At 48.4% G+C, this 15,342-nt stretch overlaps 2 protein-coding genes across 2 annotated transcripts; both read right to left on the bottom strand.

The window, feature by feature from the left end:
* Positions 1 to 2,584: 2,584 nt before the first annotated feature.
* On the bottom strand, positions 2,585 to 7,819 carry ARPC5 (actin related protein 2/3 complex subunit 5). Its single transcript, XM_085068707.1, has 4 exons — positions 7,634 to 7,819; positions 6,595 to 6,667; positions 4,655 to 4,831; positions 2,585 to 3,850 (listed from the first exon to the last, which is right to left on the bottom strand). The coding sequence occupies exons 1-4, from the start codon at positions 7,774 to 7,776 to the stop codon at positions 3,788 to 3,790; spliced, it is 456 nt and encodes a 151-aa protein (XP_084924833.1). The 5' UTR covers positions 7,777 to 7,819; the 3' UTR covers positions 2,585 to 3,787.
* Positions 7,820 to 9,627: 1,808 nt separating this feature from the next.
* Positions 9,628 to 10,557, bottom strand: APOBEC4 (apolipoprotein B mRNA editing enzyme catalytic polypeptide like 4). The gene is given in 3 exon segments (XM_085067305.1): positions 9,628 to 9,680; positions 9,683 to 10,349; positions 10,351 to 10,557. Coding segments are annotated over 3 exon segments (927 nt in total).
* Positions 10,558 to 15,342: the final 4,785 nt, after the last annotated feature.

Genomic DNA, 15,342 nt, shown 5'->3' with positions numbered 1-15,342 from the left:
TCATCTACTCGGGTTTTGCTTCTCCGGGTTTTACATAAAAAGCCATGGGTTTTGTCAGCAGGTCAAATTTCAGGCTGCAAAGCCCCAAGGTGAACGCTGGGCTGAGCCCTTGGTGCCCGGTGAAGAGCAGTCCCATCGTTGCTGAGTGGTTCCTGCAGACAGCTCCTGGTAGGCACAGCTGGGCTGGGGCTCCCCTGCCTGCCCAAGTGGGGAGGTGAAGAAGGCACTGCCTGGAAAACCCTTGGTCCTTCCCAACACCCACTGCGTTGTCCCAGTGTGGAGTTCCACTGCTAAGGGCACATGGAGCTGCCCATGGATGGGGTTCCTGGGGCAGTGGCCATGCTGCACCAGATCCCGACGGTACTGGTGACTCTGGCTCAGCCCAAGGCTGCTTCTGTCCAGCTGTTTTATGGAGCATAAATGCTCTGGAGCACTGCTGAGAGCACAGGGCCAAGCTGAGCACAGGGCACACGGTGACAGCAGGGCTCTGACCTGCTGCTGACTCACAGGTTTGGAGCTGGCTGCTCCATACATGGTTTTTAAGCATTTTTGGAAGTACTTTGCCTCTGCCCCATCTACCAGTGATGTGTATTTTGTAAGAACTTAAAATATGTCAGCAAGACTTAGCCCATGTACCTTTACCAAAACTTCTCCAGCAAATTACATAACTCCAGCAGTGACAGGCAGGCTGTCTCTGAGAAGAGACTTGTGTCCTCCTCCAGGAGAAACTAGAACTCCTGAGCAGCAAGGACAGGGGTTTTAATCCAAAGTAGGACCAAGCACAACCCTGAGCCTGGGGCTCTCTGGTTCTCCAGGTGTATGTGTACCCTCAACATCCCAGCTGGTTCCCATGGGCTTCCCATGGGAGCATGAAAATCTCTCTGACCTCCAGGAGAGCAGAGAGAGATGCAACCAGCTGAAGTGATGCTCAGGAAAAAGGTTGTGAATAACAGTATGGTGCGTGTGAAAACACCCCTCAAGTTGCCTTTTCTGATTCCTGTGAGGAATGGGAGACCCCATGGAGCAGCAAAGGGTTAACCTTATTGGAGATAGAATTTTCTGCTCATTTAATTATCTGAATTGGTGCACTGCTGGGTCAGGCTTATCCCAAAACCAGTACAAGGGGAGCTGAAGGAAAATGAGAGATCATCCCTGTTGGAATGCTCACAGCAGCTGTCCTTCTGCCTGGGTATTGGTAATGTAACAGATTTCAGAGCTGTGATAAACACAGGCCTTTTAGCAAGAGCGAGCCTCTTGTTCCCCTTTCTCTGCCCAAGCTGACTCAGTAGGTATACTCACTTCTACAATAATGTCCGAAAGGAAGTGAGTTAGAGAGATGGTGACATCTCCTGTGGAAGATTCTTGGAACCCAGCAAAAGGAGATTACCAACAAGTGGGTCAGATACAGAGAAATGTCCAAAATCCAGCTGGGGTGCAGCATGCAGGTTTGAGTTTGCATAGAATTAATATGTACAAGTTTATTATTTCTGGAGACTCAAAAAAAAAAAGACTTTCAGGCACAAAAACCTCCATTATGCACGAGGGAAGACCTTTTTGTGAGGAGTTTCATTGGGCAGGAGGAGTGGAAGAGCAAGTCCAGCTCATTCCCAGGCAGGGGAGGTCTCTGCACAGGACCTGAGGGGTTCTGGCTCTTTTCCCAAACGGTGGCAGGGAGTGAGGCGGGACCCAGGACAGCAGCACCTCCTGCCTAGCACAAACACAGGATCTGACTGAGAAGGTGCTACTGCCACACGCTCCGACCAAAGCTGAAGGCAGCAGAACTCTGCAAACCCTATCACCCTTCCCAGTCTCACCTGCAGGAGGTTTTCCATTGAAAGCTTCCTTCTCCTTACAGGAATCTCACTCCCTGTTGTGCTGTCCATATGATGCACCAATATAAGCGAGGCAGGATTTGGAAGAAAGAGGTAAATTGCTTTTTAAAACTAGATTTACTTTTTCCCTTCCTGTCATTCATTACCAGTAGATGTGTCGCTGCAAATCCTGCCCTACCCCCACATCAATGCATGTTTTAGCACATCCCTTAACAAAAACAGATGTACACATTCTGTAAATGTTCCTAAATCCATCATAGCCTCACCCAAGTGGATCTGCAGAACCTTAAGACCACTCTTTTTATTCACCTGATTTATCTAATGCCATCTAGAGGCAGCTGATCTGCTTTGGCATCAATTGCTTTAGAAAATATTTTTACTTCTCTGGGATTACAGCTTATTTTTTTAAAATGAGGTTCATTGTTGCCTTAACCCAAATCTGGATGAGTAGAAAGAACCAGAGAAGCCAATCACAGTCCCTGGCACACCTGTAAGGATAGAGCCCTCACTGCATGGGTCCAGGGGAATTTCGGTACATATCTAGGGGTGAAACCTGGATGCTTTCTGTGGCTTCTGCAGCAAGGCTGGGTCTCCCACTTCGTGCTCCCAGTGCCTCCTGTGGTTATGCCTGTGTTCTCCTGGAGGAGGTGAGCAAGAAGAAGCTTCCTAGGAAGAGAATTAGGGAGGCACTGAACAGTTTAGGGGTAACCATGCTGGTTCGGGTCTGCACTGAAGGCATATCAGACACTGAGTAAATATTCAGTGACGATTTATTGTCTGGTCTTTATTAGTATTACAAAACCAAAAGCAAATATCAAAAAACAGCGAAGATTTCACAAGGTCCCCAACAGTTTTACACAACTGAACTGTAGTAAAATAGTGAAATTAAAACATATGTATTTCAGTCCTGGCCCTAAACCTTCTACAATGATCTGTGATCTGGAATGCCCTGGGCTTTCTTAATTCTTTAAAATGCTCCTCTTTATTTGAGAACCTGATTGGCCCACTAGCTAACACGATGAGGCACAATGCAAACAGGAATGTGAGCTGTCTGGTATCCTTACAGACCCTACACACCCAGGAAACAAAACATGAGAGCTCTGCAAGGATGGTGTGGATACCAGGATATGTTTGTCAGATTACTCCAAGCAGTCATTTAGTTGTGCTAGACAAAACCAGATCACTTTCCAGTTGCTGAAAGGTGATTTGCTGTGTAAAAGCTGCTTTTTCTTCTCCTCAAGATCTTTGCTCCCCAAAGTACGAAGAGCTCACTGGGCTGGGCTCCAGAGTAAATGGACCATTAACCTCTTAAATTCCACCTTCCAAACTGCATGATGGACAACTTCATCCCACTGTGACCTTCCTGCTGTGGACCGAGCATCAGACTGATTGCAAGGAGCCTGAGCAGGTTAAGGAAAATACTCAGCTCTCTTGAATGATAATTGGGGTTGGAAAAGAGCTTTTTTCTCTCCTATTCATCAGTGTAGGGTCAGAGGTTGACTAAAGGCAACGTGGTCCAGTTACCTGTGTTAATAATAGCTGCCCCACTTGTCAAATATCAAGATTTTAGCTCAAAACACTGCTTGGCTAGCGAAAAGAATTAAGGCATTGCCCTGTGTCCCTCAGCATTCGCTCAGAGAGTCAGGTCCAAATCTGCCACGATTACACACAAATGCAAATCACCCTAAACACCAAATTGTTTACATTACTGAACATGTCACTGAAAGGCTGGCAAGTACCAAATATTCCTGTTAGAGGTAAAATTGCACTTTTATAATTTTCCAGAACTTAACCACAGAAGAGATCACGATGCGCATCATTGGTGGGGTATGACAAAAGCAGCAGGGTGTGGGCAAAGCTCAGGGACAGGTCTGCCTGGGGCAGCTGTGCCGGGAGGGGTCAGGGGTTGCACTGGTGGCTCCGTGCTGGAGTTCCACTGGCACTCCCTGCTGCAGTTACACTGTCTTCCTGGCAGTCAGAACACGCACAATGGACCCGACTCCTCCGGCAGCCAGCGCCTGAGAAAGGAAACACGGCAATGAACACTGGGCCAGGGCAGCTTCAACCTGGAGCTCCCTTCCAGGACCTGAACAGGCTGACAAGAACGATGGAGAGGGACTTTGTACAAGGGTCTGGGAGGAATGGCTTCAAGCTGACAGGGAATAGAGTTTGGTATCAGGCAGATACCAAACAGATGCCCTGTGAGGGTAGGGAGGCCCTGGCACAGATTGCCCAGAGAGGTTGTGGCAGCCCCTGGATCCCTGGATGTGTCCAAGGCCAAGTTGGATGGGGCTTGAAGCAACCTGGTCTAGTGGAAGGTGTCCCTGCCCATGGCTGCACACGGCAAGGGTGGAATGAGATGGGCTTTAAGTTCCCTTCCAACCAAAACCATTCTGAGAGTCTACGAAATCACTTGGTTCACAATTATATTCCAAATTAGCATCTCCCTGCCCTCCACAAAACACCAGCAGCCAGGGTGCCAGGGTATGATAATCACACTCCATTTCAAGAGAACTATTTAATTAAGCTTCCATTTCCCTGCATAACCAAGCTGCAAATTTTGCTCCCCTCTAGGAAGGAAATTTTCCTTCCACCTGTTTGAATCACTGGGTGAAACCCTTTTGCTTGCCTCAGACTAAGAGAAACCCAAATTTTGACTGTTGGGTCTTTACCCAAGAAAGCAGCAGTGGGCAGGGGATGTAACTTAGCTGTAAGCTCATCACGGCCTGAGATCTGGCACTTGAGTCTCAGCAGACAGGAAGGGGGTTCTTGCCAGGCTCAGAACCCAGGCACCCCAGCAGGAGCTGTCCCCATGCACGCACCTTCTCGTGCCACTGCAGCAGCACAGCACTGCTGTTGTCAGAGGGGCTCTCGAAGCCCTTGTAGATGTACTTCATGAGCAGGTCCACCCCGTTCTTGTCCAGCGACTGCACTGCCTTCTCGATGTCATTGGCTTTGAAGGAGATGAGCACCTTCAGCACGATGCTCTCAGCACGGTCCTGTCAACAGGCAGGCACAGACACAGCAGGCACAGGGTGAGGGTGCAGCTGAAAAGTAATCCTCTCTCAAACATATGGAATAAGAGCATTTTTCTCTTTAACAGTTCTGAAGAGGACTGGGTATGAAGAATTTGTTATAGTAAGATACCACAAACATGTCCTCCCAAGGATAAACAGTGTAAAAGAGTTTAACACATTTGCCCTGCTTTAGTTTTTCTGCCTCTTTTTTTAAATGAAGTTATGGCTAAATAATAAATGTTCACATGGAAGCTCAAGATCAAACAAGTTCCAAAACAATTATTACAATCAAGTGCTTGTCTGGCCCCCCTTGCCACCAGAGCCCTTTCCATGCCTCTGTACTGTTTAATGTGACACAACCATTATAATCCATGGAAATGCCATTGGTAACCTGGAAGAGATGACTGCTGGAAGCCATGTGTTTTCTACACAGTCAGCTGTGATCCCAGGCACACTGGATTCAGACTGGCAGCATTAATATTGTGTGTTAATAACCATTGATTGGGATGTCATTTCAGGCCTGGGAATGTGTATGGTGTGCTTACAACAGCAATTAGCCATGTAATCAGCAAGGAGCAGCTTTTCCTGTTCACCCATCACTAACTGAGGCAGGATGAGAGAAAAAGGTCTCAGGATTGTTGGACTTTTGAATAATTCCATCACACAAACACTTCAGGCAGCTTCCCCCTACAGAAACTATGGATGTCAGTTTTCCTGCCCAATTTAATATGCCATAATCACTTAGCTTAGCAAAACTTCTCAAATGACTGTAAATGAAAATATAAAAGTTCCAAAGATAACTAAAAATTAAGGTAGATATTAATGTACAGTCATTCTGCCCTCTTCAATTCCACCACCCTTATATCCCCCAAATGGAAAGTCATTAATGTGAGGACAAAACTATACAGGCCTATTTGTTACAGCTGGTTCTCAGAGCCCTGTGAAACCCTTCAGGAAAGGGCTGGGGCTGCAGGAACAGCTCTGCCAAGGGAGCAGCAGGGAATTGTGCCCCTGGGCCTCTCCTTGGGCAGGAAGAAGTGACTGCAGGCACTCACCAGCTGGGCAGTGCCACATCTTATCAGCCTGTTCCTCCCACCACTGCAATCATGAGCAATTCAGGGCTCATCCTGGGGAGATTCAGAAATGCACATGCCCAGCAGACTCCCACACCCTGTCACATGGGGAGCACACGCTTTTCCTGAGGTTTTAACAGCTTCATTTTGATTGGATGTGATAAAAACCAATTCTTCCTTTTTTGTAGAATCATTGTTAGTGGTTTCATTAGTCAGAGGTGACAACTGCAACCGTGGTTCCCTGAGCACCCAAGGATTACATCTGTGAGCTGCCATGTCTGGCATTTAAAAATGCCAAAGGAATAATTCAGTGGAACTCCTCATTCTGAAGTGTTTCCCCGTGGCATTTGCTTTTTGGTACGAAACTGTGATCACAGATGGCAAAGAACACAAAGTCCCCTCCTGCCAACCTGGCACCTGAGCACAACCAGCACTGGTAGGAGAACCAGACCTGATCCAGCACCAAGGCAAAGGTACCCAGACAAGTGACACCTGAGCTACAGTATTTTGAACAACATTAAAACATTTGTGGTCACGGATGTTTTGACATCAGGGAATACCCTAAAACCTGCTTCTCTGTCCTACTCAAGGTACAACTGGTGTCACAGGGGTAACAGAGACAGAAAAGGACTTTTAGGGAGCCATACATGAGCAAATCAGTCACTATTTTACCTTCACAGCCTGGTTCTTTGTGTTGATGGGAGGGTTCTTCAGAGCCGCCTGCAGTGCAGCCATCATGTTCCCTGTGCCAGATGGTTAAGGACCAGACACCAAGTACATGACATAAAGTACCAGGACAGCCATACTTATAGCTGGCTTGTGCATGACTGAAAATACTCCAAGTTCAGTGTATACAACGATTCCCTCACCAGCTAAGAAGATATTACAGCCACAATTTTCAGGCCATTTGAGGCAGGAGCAGCATCCACAAGCAACTGTATAGTTCCAGGACTGGAGAATACTTCCTAGGCCTTTCCTTGAATGAGGGTCCATGGTTTTAAACCATACTTCATCACTTCTGCAAACTGTAGCCCTTGAGAACAGGCCTCAGCTCAGCACATCCAGCTCCAGCAGCCACCGACACAGCAGTCCAGCAGCAGCCCTTGGAAAGAGCGACTCCAGGGGCCAGCAGGGAGCTTTTTGGGCACAGGAAAACCCTTTTCTGCACCACCCACCCCCCACAGGACACCTCCCTGAGCGCAGCGCTGGGACACTGCTGCTGCTGCGGCCAAAGGAGGAAGCGGGGCCGCCTTCCTGCTGCCATCCCCTTCCCCCTTCAGCCTCTATCTCTTCAGTCTCTTCCCCTTCCCCCTTCAGCCCCTTCCTGTTGTAAGCCTCTTCCCCATTCAGCCTCTTCCCCATTCAGCCTCTTTCTGCTGCCAGCCCCTTACCCCTTCAGCCCCTTTCCCTTGTCCTGCTAGCCCCTTCCCCCTACCAGCTCCTTCCCCCTACCAGCTCCTTCCCCCTACCAGCTCCTTCCCCCTTCCGCTCCCTTTCCCGCCAGCCCCTTCCCACTGCCAGCCCCTTCCCACTGCCAGCCCCTTCCCACTGCCAGCCCCTTCCCACTGCCAGCCTTTTCCCACTGCCAGCCCCTTCCCACTGCCAGTCCCTTCCAGCGCTTTCCGCCCGCCGCGGTGCCCGCTCGCGGATATTCCCCTACAAGGCCGCCCCGGCCGCGCCCGCTCCGCCCGCGCCGCTGCTCTCAGGATATTGCCGCAGGCACGAGTCCACCTCGCCCTCATCAGGCCCCGCTTGCCCGTCGCCCCCATCCTCCTCATCCACGAATTTGTTCTCGTCGTACTCGTCCACGTCCACCCGGCGGAACCGCGCCGAGGACACCGTGTGCTTAGCCATGGCCGCGCCCGCCCCGCGCAGCCGCCGCTGGGCCCAGCCCCGCCCCGAGCGGCGCCGGCGCAGCGGGAGCGCTGTCAGTGAATCCTGGAACGCTTGGGCTGGAAGGGACTTTGAAGATACCTCATTCCGCCCCTGACGTGTGGGGCTTCCGCTAGACCAGGGTGCTCCAAGCCTCGTCCAGCCTGGCCTTGGACACATCCAGGGGCAGCCACAGCTTCTCTGGGAAACCTGTTCCAGGGCTTCCCCACCCTCACAGGGAACAATTTCTTCCCAATATTCCATCTAAGACTACTCTCTTTCAATTTGCAGTTTCACAGATTCACAGAATATTCTGAGTTGGAAGGGACCCACAAGAATCATCGAGTCCAATTCTTAAGCAGATGGCCCATACCGGTATTGAAGCCACCCTTGGAATTACTGTCACCATGCTCTGACCGACTCTGAAGCCATTCCTGCTTGTCCTGTCACTCCATCCATTGTAAAATAGTGTTTCCTCGTGTTTCCTGTCAGCTCCTTCAGGCACTGCAAGGCCACAGTTAGGTCACTCCGAAGCTTCTCTTCTCCAGGCTGAGCAACCCCAACTCTCCCAGCCTTTCCTCACAGCAGAGCTGCTCCATCCCATCTTGGTGCCTCCAGGAGCTCCAGGTCCTTCCCCTGCTGGGCCCCAGGGCTGGAGGCAGCTCTGCAGGTGGGGGTCTCACCTGAGTGGGGCAGAAGGGCAGAATCTCCCCTTTCCTGCTGCCCACACTGGGGCTCAGCCCAGGGCACAGGGGGGTTCTGGGCTGGGACAGGTCCAGCTCTCCCCCACCGCACTCCCAGGTCCTTCTCCCAGGGCTGCTCCATCTGCTTATCCCCAGTCTGGATGGATCCCGGGGGTTGCCCAGACCCAGGTGCAGCACCAGAACTTGGTCTTGTTAAACCTCATGAGATTCCCATGAGCCACTTCCCGAGCTTGTGCTGGTCCCTCTGTCCACCCCCAGGGCAGCACCAAGCTGAGCAGGACCTTGTGTAGGCTCCAAATGAGGCTGGAGCAGCCCCGCTCAGACAGGGCCATCCCACTGTGCCCTGAGAGGCTGAACAGGGAGCCCTGACTCCAGCAGTGCTTGGTGACCCTGAGAGTTAAAAAATAGCCACAATCTGATTATTATTAAGTTACACTTGGTCTGTGTAGATAATAATTATCCTATTATTAATTAGGAAATTACACAGATTTTGAAGTACCTCTTAATGGAAGGCAAACACCTAGGAAAAAAAATGGACATGCACACAGATATACATATATAAACTCCCCTTATTATTAAGCGATCAGCTGGCAGGCAAATTTTTTCTTGTGTCAGTCCTACCTGCAGGACCACCTTCTTGACAGAGGAGGAATTTAGGACATGTCATGTGTTCCACCAAACACTGGATTACAGCTGGGAAGCTGCAATCCAGCTGTAACTGCAGTTGTAGATTGGGGACTGCTGGCATTTTTCTGCTGGAAATTGGCTTAAGGGCAACAAATTAATTGCAGGAGGTAAACAGACTATCAGAGAGTCCCAGAATGGTTTGGGTTGGAAGGGACCTTAAAGATCATGTAGTTCCAGCCGTGTGCCATGGGCAGGGAATACTGAGGTTGGGGGTTTACTGTTGTGGGTTTTAAGGTAGAGGATTAAAAATAAAAATATGTTCATAATCAATTATTTGAAAGCCACAGTTATTCCATGGGTTAAATTTGGCAGGAGAGGATTTTAACGGTGTTTTTTGCCATCAGTGATCTCAGTTTCACACCATAGAGCAAATGGATCTGTGCCATCCTCAGAGCAGGTGGGTGCCACAGGGAAACACTTCAGAGTGAGGAGTTCCACTGAATTATTCCTTTGGCATTTTTAAATGCCTTATATTTCTGGGTCTGGGGTATAGCTCTGAGAGGCCAGAAACACACCTGGTAAAAGCACCCTGTGGCTTGGAGATATCAAGGGGAGCAGCCTGCCTTTCCTGGCTGGCAAATGGTGTTGGGAGGCTGGGCTGAGAGAGGAAAAGGCCTTTAAACTATGCTGTCCAGCTAGATTTCCCTGCATTCCCTGGGGAAAGGCTGTCCTAAAATATGTTTGAATTCCTGTTAGGTTAGTTCGATGTGGATTTTGTGGACCTGCTGGCAGAGCTGGGTGACAAGGGGCTGCTCCCGTGATGCCGCACACAAAGTGACAGAGCAGGTATGGCCATGCCCCTCCTGGCAGCCTCTGCAGGGTCTTCCGGGGCCAGAGGCTGCAGAGGCCCTGCAGAGCCCCGGTGGGACTGTCCCCCCAGGGATAGGGCTGAGAGAAGAAGATCCAAAGCGATATGTGGGGGTGCCTCAGCAGGAAGCTGAACATTTTCCTTACACAGCAGTGCTGAGCCTCGTTGCAGGGTGAGAAATTGGAGTAGAGGGTGATGCAGCTGATGCTTGCACAGGCAGCTGTGGCTGCATCCAGGTAAGCACCTGCCTCAAACAGTGCAGTCTTGGGGTGCTTGCCTTGGGCACTGCAGTTTGTGGCGTTGCCCTTCTGTAGCACTCTGCCTGAGAAGCTCCTCAGCTCGTAGAAGAGAAGGTGCCTTTTTTTGGGGAGTCTCTGGGGGTCTGTGTGGGAAGACAAAGACCCTGTGGAATTCTGTGTAGGGGACTCTGGCTTCTTCCCCTGTTCGTACGTGGTAGGGACATTTGGAACACACAGTAGTCTGCCTCTGCCAGAAGCAGGGCTTTACCACAGTGCCCTGGTGTGTCAGAAACTCTTGGAAAGCTGTTTTTGCTCCAGTATTCATGTTGTATTGAGAAATCTCCCAGTTTATGTGCTATACAGCTGACAGTCCTAAATGAAAAGGAAAAGTAATATTTTAATTCAATCCTCCAGTTTGTTTTGTACTTTGATGACATAAATAATAGTGGGCAGTCTCCAAAAAACTACTGAAACTTGTAGGAGCATATGGAAATTTGGTTGATGGCATGGAGAACAAAATAGTTAAATAGTTGGAGCCTGGGGGCATTATTCACAAATCAGCCTTTTTGTCACACTTTTCAGGATTGATTACAGGTGATTCCATGATTCAATCTGGCAAAACAAACATGCAAACACCACCAAAAAAAGAAATTAAAAAGGGTATGATTACCATGTCAGCAGCTCCAGCTCTGGGTAATAGCAAATATTTATGTGATTGCCTTTAGTGGCTCTTTAGGTTTCCACTTTAGGGCTCTTGCAATCTTTCTTTGCAAATTCTGTGGTGCAGAAGGTTCCTCTCACCTCCATGGTCTGGGCAGTTCCGTGCAGAAAGATCTTTCACAGTGCAGGTGCTTGGCCCCAGTTGTGATGGTGTCGGGGGTTGAGCACCTTTGGAATTTCTTCCCATTCCTGTTACTAAGCAACAAATAGTTGGGTGTTTTAGGGCTATCAAGTCTTTTGTAAAAGACAAAAGGTGTGCTTGGGAGGGCAGGTAAGGGAAGAGCCAGCCCTGGAAACACTCTCTCGTGGTTCGGACGCTGAGGGGAGAGGCTGCTCTCTCTCTTTGCTTTCCAGCTGCTACCAGAGGAAATCCAACTGTGCCCTGTATTTCTTTTCTCCTGGCTGGGTGAGCTTTGATTCAATTTTTCTTCCCACTGGGAAGTGCACGTTTCCCCGGGCTGCGTTTTTCCGCAGCTGCTGCCGGGAGAGTCCGGCTGCCTCTGCTGCCTGCCTCTGCCTTCTGCCGCACGAGACCGCGGCGTCTGCTGTGACTGCAGAAATCCTTGCTACCTCGCTGCTAGCCGGGAGGGAGCCGGCGCCCACCCCTGCCTCCCTGCTTTCTGCCGCTCCGAGTTGCCTGGCTGCCTGCTTTCTCAGCCTGCTCGCTATCATCCAGCTGCCTGAGGCTGACCTGACCGTGCGCCACAGCGCCACCTGCAGCCGCTTGGCAGTCATCGTACCTGCCCTGCCCGGCCGGGAGCTCAACAGCGCCCCTGCTGGCTGTGACCGTGATTACACCACACGGGAAAAGGCTCGGCAGCTCACAAATCATCTGCTATTGGTTTCTGCTTCTAGTTGTGGTTGCTATTATTGTTGTTGCTTGTTTAGAGATACTAGTAAAGAACTGGTATTCCTTTTCCCCCATACCTTTAACTGAAAGCCCTTGATTTTTTTTTTCAAAATTAAATAATTCGGAGGGAGGGGAAAAAATCACATTCTCTGTCCTAGGGAGGGTTCAACCTCTCTTGGCAGACACCTGTCTTTCAAACCAAGACAGATGGTGACAGCAGGCAGGTAGGTTCCTTTAGGTGTTTCCAGGTGCCAGATGCCAGGAGGACAGGAACACAAACAGGATTTGCCTTTTAGGGGTGAGGCACCTGTGGGAGTTCAGCTGCTATTCTGTGCCTGTCAATAGTTTTTTCATATCTGAAGTGATACCATTCTTCTCTTTTTTAGTGAAGTTTTGCTGCCAGATTTTTATAGCTGAAATCTGGGTGTTCTAATGAATCTCCAGCTGAGTTTCTTTCGAAATGATTTGTGTGTTTATTTGCCTGATGTGCCAGCGGGACAGAAAATTCCTATTGTACTTCTGCACCAAGGTTTTCCCTTCCTTAGGAAGTTTGTGTCCCCCTCCCTGAGGCTGCACTTCTGGGGAAGCAGTGGGCCATTCTGTGAGTAAGCTCGAGTATGCTTCATGTGGCCAGGGTGCCAGATGAGAGCAAACACAAATTTTTTGCTGATCAGCAGCTTTTGGCTCAAGCAGAAAATTGCCTTCACTGCTGCTCTCATTGCCCCTCATCATTACTGAATCCCCTTTGACTCTCTTGCTGCTCCGCTGTAAAACTTGCCATCTGCATATTTTATCACAGCTCACTTCTGCATTTCACCCTGTTTTTCCCTCTGTCAGTATTTAGTTTTTCCCTGAAATTCTTAATTTCATTAATTTGCTTTGCTTTCCACTCCTCACTCGACGCTAACTTCCATGTATTTTCCTGTGCGGGAGTTCCTTCCTGATCCAGGCCATTGTGCTGTTCTCATTCAGATTACTCCTAAAGTTTGGCTTCCTGACATCAGGAATGTTCCATTTGTCATTTTTGGTGTTTCTGTACATGTTGGATGGTCAGCTGTGCTCTATTCTGTGCAGTGCACCATCAACCTGGCAGTGCTGTGCCTTGGGAAATGGAAAACACCTTTGCTCCCTGACATGAAGGAGGGCAAATCTGGAGAAAGGAATGCTTTTCTTTGAATAGGGGTGTCAGGAGAGGGTGTCAGCTCCTCGCCAGTTCTCCTGTAGGCTATCAGTGCTAAAGACAATTGAAAAAGCTGAAAATCTGGGATGAAGTTCCGGTTCATCCTGTCCCTGCTGGTGTTCCTGCAGAGTTGGGATGGCCACATGATGGCAATGTCGCACCTCAGGGAGGTGTCCCGTTTTCTGCGAGGTGGAGCCGATTGCTTTCTAGGCTCCGTTTCAGTGTCTCTAAAGGTTTTCTGCCAGAGGCACTGGAAATTTTACATCTCCGTCTGAAATTTGCCTCTTTGGTTGGTGCTTCGCCCTAACCAAAGCCATCAAATTTTCAATCTCCTCAATCAACAGTGTCACAATCCTTACAGGATGGGAGTCAAAACCCAAACTACCCTCTTGGATGGATTAATTGGAAGAGCATCCCCACAACCCAAGTATGTTTCTGGATGTGCAGCATCAGCCTTTGGATCCTCTGCCAGTGCTGTCCCTCTCCATGAGCCACCATTCTGATACAGGAGATTATGTCCAGGATGGATCCCTAGGAACTCAAAACAAGTGTGAACAGATCCATGTTATATCCTATATCTAATTCTGTATCACTCCAATTATATTTAAAATTATAATTCTATGTTTGTCCCTCCCAACTATATTTGGAGGGGACCAGGATATAATTATAACTTCAAGAAATTACGTAACTTTTTGCTAAAATGCCTCTCTGGGGCAGAGGGCAGGAGGTACTGATTAGTGCTCCACAACAATGTACAAATGTTCACAGAAGGAACTGGACAGGAATGCTTTATCCAGTGAAAACCACAGGGAAATCAGTCCTTAATGACTCCAGCTGGAAGTGAGCCAGGATCTGAGCCATATGTTCTGCTCCTGGGGAATAAACCTAGTGACCAGGGCTGGGATTTTTTTTTTTTTTAATCAAAATATTAGATAAAACTTGCACTCTCTGTGGGCTAAAAAGGATGCAGAAATTCTGATCCATCCTAACATGGCCGGTTTAGACCTGATTTTACCGATTTAAATGTGCGATTTGGGGATTTCTGAAGATGGCTTTCAGAAGCGAAGTTGTATGCATTGATTGGACAGAAGCTGATGTGTCATTATATGGAATCAGGATGTTTTATTCCCCGAGCTAAATCATGATCTGCTTCCATAGGCTGGTACAAGCATTGCTGTGTGTATGGGGGGGCTCTGGAGCTTCGCCTGAAAAGCTGCACTCAGGACATGGACAGTTCCTCTCTTTTGTGCCTCTGAAATTCTTCAGAGTTGAAACTCTGTTGCATTTCTTAGTACAGCCTGGTGCAAAATAATCTCTACTGGAAGCATTTTACACTTGTCTTGATTCAGTAGGGAGTTTATCTGAGTTCAAAGTCCAGAGCAGTCACATGGTCCCTTAATCAGCCAGAGACTTGAAGTTCCTGCGCAGCCCTAAGGTTTTAAAAATAAGAAACAAAGGACTCGAGGGAAGAAGCAGGATTTGTCCACAGCTGCTCAAAACCACATCCAGACAATTTGAACGCAAGATGCAGTGCCATAACCTGCCTCCCCATGGGCCAGTCTCCAGCTCGTTGAACATGAAAGTGTGGGATATGTAGTGCCACAGGAGCGTTGCTCCTGGCTCTGGACTGGGGCCCTGGTGCTCTGCACTCTGCCAAGGGGCCATAAAGATTAGCCAGATTTAGGCCCTGAGCTGGGAATGTTTCCTTCTTGAGCTCCTGTGAAAGTTAGACCTTCACCAAACCATTCCACCAAATTCGCCTCATCTGGCTTGTCCAGCCTCAAAGTGATTGGAATTATCACTTCTCTTCCAGAGATTTTTCCAGGGCTTCATTATCTTGATTGTTTCCCTTTCTCTATACCTAAAAATAAGTATTTTTTCCTTTTTCTGTCTATTAAGAGTAGAATTGAAACCCACTGAGCAGCAAGCAATCTGTAGGGGAATGACAAATAAGGACATTTAAATGCCATAGACAGAGTAACCAGGTTAAATTTTAGAACCGCAAAACTCATAATGAAACATTACAAAAATAACCCAGGATTTTGATTATTAAAAAAAAAAAAATCCCATGCTATTGAATGTGGTCATACTATAGATTATAGGTGGAGAAATTCTTCCAAATTAATTATAAAGTGTTATCAGGATGCTTTGTTTGTCAAGCAATTGGACAGATTTCCTCTTGCCCTAAGAAAGTTCCAGGGAACTTGCCAAGAGCCTGTGTTTACAGATAGAAAATATAAAGGAACAAAACAAAAGTTTAGAGATGGAAATAGGCCTTTCATATATTGCACATATCATATATATTTCTCACACACACATACGCGCGCACACACACACACACACACACATATAATATTCTG

This window comes from Lichenostomus cassidix, chromosome 8, assembly GCF_008360975.1.
Source record: "Lichenostomus cassidix isolate B80296 chromosome 8, HeHo_3.0, whole genome shotgun sequence".
NCBI classification, from domain to species: Eukaryota; Metazoa; Chordata; class Aves; order Passeriformes; family Meliphagidae; genus Lichenostomus; species Lichenostomus cassidix.
Note: the sequence above shows the minus strand (reverse complement) of the source record. Positions and strands in the feature narration are given on the sequence as shown.

Excerpts from the sequence above, each read along its gene's own strand:
- ARPC5 (XM_085068707.1), bottom strand. The coding sequence starts at position 7,776 with ATGGCTAAGCACACGGTGTCCTCGGCGCGGTTCCGCCGGGTGGACGTG. Across the intron at positions 6,668-7,633 it reads GTGGACTCGTGCCTGCGGCA|AGGGAACATGATGGCTGCAC; the intron begins ATATCCTGAGAG and ends ACCATCTGGCAC. Across the intron at positions 4,832-6,594 it reads CAAAGAACCAGGCTGTGAAG|GACCGTGCTGAGAGCATCGT; the intron begins GTAAAATAGTGA and ends GCCTGTTGACAG.